The sequence below is a fragment of the Gallinula chloropus genome (assembly GCF_964237585.1).
Source record: "Gallinula chloropus genome assembly, chromosome: 20".
NCBI lineage: Eukaryota > Metazoa > Chordata > Aves > Gruiformes > Rallidae > Gallinula > Gallinula chloropus.
Window position 1 is genome coordinate 8,721,596 of NC_140105.1, and position 5,229 is coordinate 8,726,824.

At 62.2% G+C, this 5,229-nt stretch overlaps 1 protein-coding gene across 1 annotated transcript; it reads left to right on the plus strand.

Annotated features, from left to right (window-relative positions):
- Positions 1-1,662: 1,662 nt before the first annotated feature.
- On the plus strand, positions 1,663-4,960 carry SOX9 (SRY-box transcription factor 9; the record flags this gene model as incomplete). The annotated part of the gene is made up of 3 exons (XM_084273560.1): positions 1,663-2,093; positions 3,175-3,428; positions 3,995-4,960. 3 exons carry the CDS (start codon positions 1,663-1,665, stop codon positions 4,774-4,776), a joined length of 1,467 nt encoding a protein of 488 aa, XP_084129686.1. The 3' UTR covers positions 4,777-4,960.
- Positions 4,961-5,229: the final 269 nt, after the last annotated feature.

Below are 5,229 nucleotides of genomic sequence, written 5' to 3' on the forward strand. Positions count from 1 at the left end.
TGCCCTGTCGTCTCCCTCCGTGACGGCTCCTCTCCCGCCAGCATCACCGGTATTTCGTTCTCAGGCGCGGGGCAAAGCAGTTTGTTAATAAAACTCGGGATGCGGCCGGATTCGCGACGGAGAGAAACATTTGCATTTATCTAGAGATAACCCAGTGCTCCCAGTGCTCGCTTTCTGCGGCTTTATTTTGATGATAAGAGTTGGACAAGTCGCCAAACTTTCTTTTGTTCTTTTTTTCTTGGGGGTGGGTGGGTGATGGAGGGGCGGGGGGGGGTCACCTCCTGCCCTCCCCCCGCAGAGCTCCAGCTTCACCGCGCCGCAGCGCGGAGCCCGGTCCGTCACCCCGCAGCATCCCAGGCCGCTGGGGAAGGACGAGACGGAGCCACAGGGACTGAGAGATTAAGAACCCCAACACAAAACCGGGGGGTGCGGGGGCCGTTACACAGCGGGGCGGGACGGGACACACACACAGGGACTCCCCCCCCCCCCCCCCCCAAAATGCAAGAAGAGCGGGTTTGGGGTGTTGAGGCTTCACGCCCCCTCCCCGCGCCTGCCCCCACGCACGGCCCCAGCAGGGGCGGCGCCGCGGAGGGGCGCGGAGGGGCGGGGGGCGCAGCGGGCGCGGACACCCGGCCCCCCGTCCGTCCGCCCCCCCCCCCCCCCCCCCCCTCCCCGCGCAGCGCTCCCCGCCCGCCGCCGTTCCTGGGCCTTTGGCGCCCCCTCCGGACGGCGGCGCGCACCGCCCGCGGGTCCCGCCGCGCCACGCTCCGGTCCGCGGGGCCCCGGGAGCAGCCGCCGCTCCTCCATCGCCGCTCCGCGCCCGCGGAGGGCCGCCCGCCCCCGCGGGAAAACCCGCAGGGAAGGGGGGTCCTGGGTGGTTGTGTGTGCGCGTCCCCCCCTCCCGTCCCCTCCCCGCAGCTCCCGGTAAACCAGGAATCACCGCGGCGAGCGGAGCAGCGTTAAGGAGCGCGGAGCCCTCCCCGCACCCCCCCCAACCCCATCCAGTCCCGTCCCGGGGCCGCCCCGTCCGCCCTCCCGCAGCCACCCCCTGCGCGGCGCTGAGCGGCGCTGCGCGCCCGCAGACCCCTCCCACCGGCGGCGGCTCAGCCAATAGCGTACGCGCCAACCCCCGGGGGCTGCCCGCCCATTGGCGGAGCGCTCCGGAGCCGAAATCGCCGCGGAGAGTATTTATTCCCGCGCCGGGGCGCGGGGTGCAGAGCCGCGCTGGAGACCGGCGGGGCGCGCCCGGCCCCGGCTGCCCAACGACGGCCACCCCTGGCCCCGCGCTACCCACCGACGGCCGCCCCCGGCCCTTCGCAACCCACCGACGGCCGCCCCAGCCTCCCGCCGCCGTCGCCGCTCCGGGGTTTTTCCCCCCCAGCTCCTCACGTCCTTTCTCTCCTGTAACTTGCAAAAGTTTCTCCCCCCGCCTTTTATATACATATATATATATTTTTTTTAACCTTGAGGGGTAGAGAGAAACAGAAATAAACTTTTGCAAACTTTTCCCGGTTCTCTCCCTCCTCTCCCCAGCCGGGCTTCACGCTGGTGAAGACTTCGTCTCTCCTAGTTTTACTTTTTTAACCCTTACCCGCCCGATTTTTCAATTTTTTGATTATTTTTTTTCATCCCCTGTCCCCCCCGCCACCACCACTTTCTCGCATGAATCTCCTAGACCCCTTCATGAAAATGACAGAAGAGCAGGACAAATGTATCTCCGACGCCCCCAGCCCCACCATGTCGGATGACTCCGCCGGGTCTCCCTGCCCCTCTGGATCCGGCTCGGACACGGAAAACACCAGACCCCAAGAAAACACCTTCCCCAAGGGTGACCCGGACCTGAAGAAGGAGAGCGACGAGGACAAGTTCCCGGTGTGCATCCGAGAGGCGGTGAGCCAAGTGCTCAAGGGCTACGACTGGACCCTGGTGCCCATGCCGGTCCGGGTGAACGGATCCAGCAAGAACAAGCCCCATGTGAAGAGACCCATGAACGCCTTCATGGTGTGGGCGCAGGCGGCCCGGAGGAAGCTGGCTGACCAGTACCCACATCTGCACAACGCGGAGCTCAGCAAAACCCTGGGCAAGCTCTGGAGGTGAGTGCCGAGGCCGGGATGGGGCAGCGTCGGGGGGAGGGGGGGTATGGGGTGCTGGAAGAGGCACGGTGCAGCCTGCAAAGCCCGCTGTAGCCTTGTACCAGCAGCCAGAGGAGGTGGAAGAGCAGGGAGAGGATGGTTTCGAGCCTGGAAAACTCGCTGAAAACTTTTGCATGTGTTGGAAAACTTGTTTGGCGTAGGAGAAACCAGAATAGTAGGGGGGGAAGTGGGGAAAGGCGTTCCCCGAGGCCGGTTTCTGGTCTCAACACAAGCGGTTTCTTCTCCCTGAGCAATGCCCCGGTGGCAGCCGGCCCCGCCGGGCAGGGGGTGGCCGGGCGGGGGGCTGCCAGAGCCCCCCCACCCAGCGGGGCCTGCCTCGGCGTTTGTTTGTTTGTGCTCTTGGCCAGAGGAAATGATGGTTTTCTGGATTGCATCAGCTTGGCCCGGGAGGAGAAGCGATGAGGGGCGAGGGGAGGCAGAAGCAGGGAGTGGGGGGGGTGCTGCTGAAGCTGGGCGCAAGGCGAGCACTGTTGATGCTGTGCCAAGCCCCGGGTGGGTGGGTGGGTGCGATGAGTGGCACATGGCTGGGTGCCCTCCGACTTCCAAAATAAGGCAGGGAGGGGAGAAAAACAGAAGGAAAGTGAGTCACCTGGCCGCCTCTTCCTCTGTGACTGCGGGGAGCTGGGGGGTGGGAATCCTAAGTTTGCTCTTGGGGCAGGAGGAGAAAGCTGCGAGCAAACCTGGCCCTGGCAGGCAGTGAGGGGACCATCACCTGCAGCTCCCTGCAGCCAGGATGTCTGTGCCCTTGCAGGGGCGGCTTGGGGTGACAGGGGCTAGACCCTACCCCTGCTCTTGCACCTCTTGTTTGGCCACCGAAGCAACCCGTAGAGGGCAAGAGAGGGGGTGACACCCGCATGTGCCCTAGACTAGGGTTTCAACATTGTGGGGGGCTTGGCATTGCTATTTGGGGGGATCTAGGGGAGAGGTTTGGGCTGGTATTAAACTTTAATGGGGGGATTTGCTAATCCCCCCCCCCATGAGCTGCAGCTGACCCCTCACCCCCCGTGTTCCCCTGCCTTAGGCTGCTGAACGAGAGCGAGAAGCGTCCCTTCGTGGAGGAGGCCGAGCGGCTGCGGGTGCAGCACAAGAAGGACCATCCCGACTACAAGTACCAGCCGCGGCGGAGGAAGTCGGTGAAGAACGGGCAGTCGGAGCAGGAGGAAGGCTCCGAGCAAACCCACATCTCCCCTAACGCCATCTTCAAGGCGCTGCAGGCGGACTCCCCGCAGTCATCCTCCAGCATCAGCGAGGTGCACTCCCCCGGGGAGCACTCGGGTAGGTACTCGCGGCCCCACGAGGTGTTATGGGGAGGGCGGCTACCTAAGAAAAGCTGCATCCTAAACCAGGCTGAAACTGAGAAGGGAGGGGGAAGGGTTGTTGGGGAGGGAGACACCCAGAGATGTAGCGAGAAGGGGGCGGCTGCCCTGGCAGAGGGGCTAGAGCTGCCCACGAGCCTTGCCTGTAGCCCGAGCACACAAACACTCACCCCAGCAGCCCCTTCCACCCCTTCTGCCTGTATTTCTAAACCAAAAAACAACCCCAAACCCCAACCAAAAGATGCTGCTGCTCATGTCTGGAGGCTGGGTTATGTTACCCGGTGTGATAGGTCGGTGCTGATAGGGCTTGTGCCTGTGTTCCTTGCACCTGGAGATGTTTGTGTTACCCTACGCAACTCCCTTCCGAAGCAGCGCTGTTATCCGGCCGCCCCGCGGGTTAACTATTAATGGCGTTATCGCCCCTGGCAGCGCCTCCCGCCTTGGGGAGCTGCTGGTGTCGGGGTGCCCGGCCGTCAACAGGAGCGACACCCCATTCATGCCTGTATCCTTTCCTTCCATCCGCAGGGCAATCGCAGGGCCCCCCCACGCCCCCCACCACCCCCAAGACGGACGCGCAGCCGGGCAAGCAGGACCTGAAGCGAGAGGGCCGCCCTCTGCAAGAAGGCGGCCGGCAGCCGCCCCACATCGACTTCCGAGACGTGGACATCGGTGAGCTCAGCAGCGACGTCATCTCCAACATCGAGACCTTTGACGTCAATGAGTTCGACCAGTACCTCCCCCCAAACGGCCACCCGGGGGTCCCGGCCACCCACGGGCAGCCAGGCCAGGTCACCTATACCGGCAGCTACGGCATCAGCAGCACGTCGGGCTCGCAAGCCGGAGGGGCCAGCCACGTCTGGATGTCCAAGCAGCAGCCGCAGCCCCCGCCGCAGCCCCAGCCCCAGCCGCAGCACGGGCTGCCGGCGCTGAGCAGCGAGCAGGGCCAGGCGCAGCAGAGGACACACATCAAGACGGAGCAGCTCAGCCCCAGCCACTACAGCGAGCAGCAGCAGCATTCCCCGCAGCAGATCAACTACAGCTCCTTCAACCTCCAGCACTACAGCTCCTCATACCCCACCATCACCCGCTCCCAGTACGACTACACCGACCACCAGAACTCCAGCTCCTACTACAGCCACGCCGCCGGCCAGAGCAGCAGCCTCTACTCCACCTTCACCTACATGAACCCCACGCAGCGCCCCATGTACACCCCCATTGCAGACACTTCTGGGGTCCCCTCCATCCCCCAGACTCACAGCCCGCAGCACTGGGAACAGCCCGTCTACACACAGCTCACCAGACCCTAAAGCCATTTAAAACTTAAAATAAAAAAATGAATTGAAAGTTTAAATAAAAATCAATAAAATCAACAGCAAAAAAAGGCACGGAAGAGGCAACAAGAAGAACGAGGAACTTCCTCAGACTGTTTTTTTTTCCCCTTCTTTAAAACTTTAAATAATAATTAAAACAGACATTAAAGTTCAAGCTGGTGGGGAGGAGAGAGCTCCTCGAGCCTTCTGCACTACAGCATCCTCCGGGAAGTGGCCAGACTGCTCCAAGAACCAGCACAACTCGGTACAGACTTTTTCCAAGGACTGGACTTTTTAACTCTGCTTCCAGAGCACGGTGTGGAGATGAGATTTCTAACCAACCAGCTCAGCTGTCTTGTTCTCCAGACTTTTGTAATGGGTTTTTTGGGTTGTTTTTTTCTTTTTTTAGCAGTAATTAAAAAGAAGAAAAAAAAAAATTTGGGGAGGGAG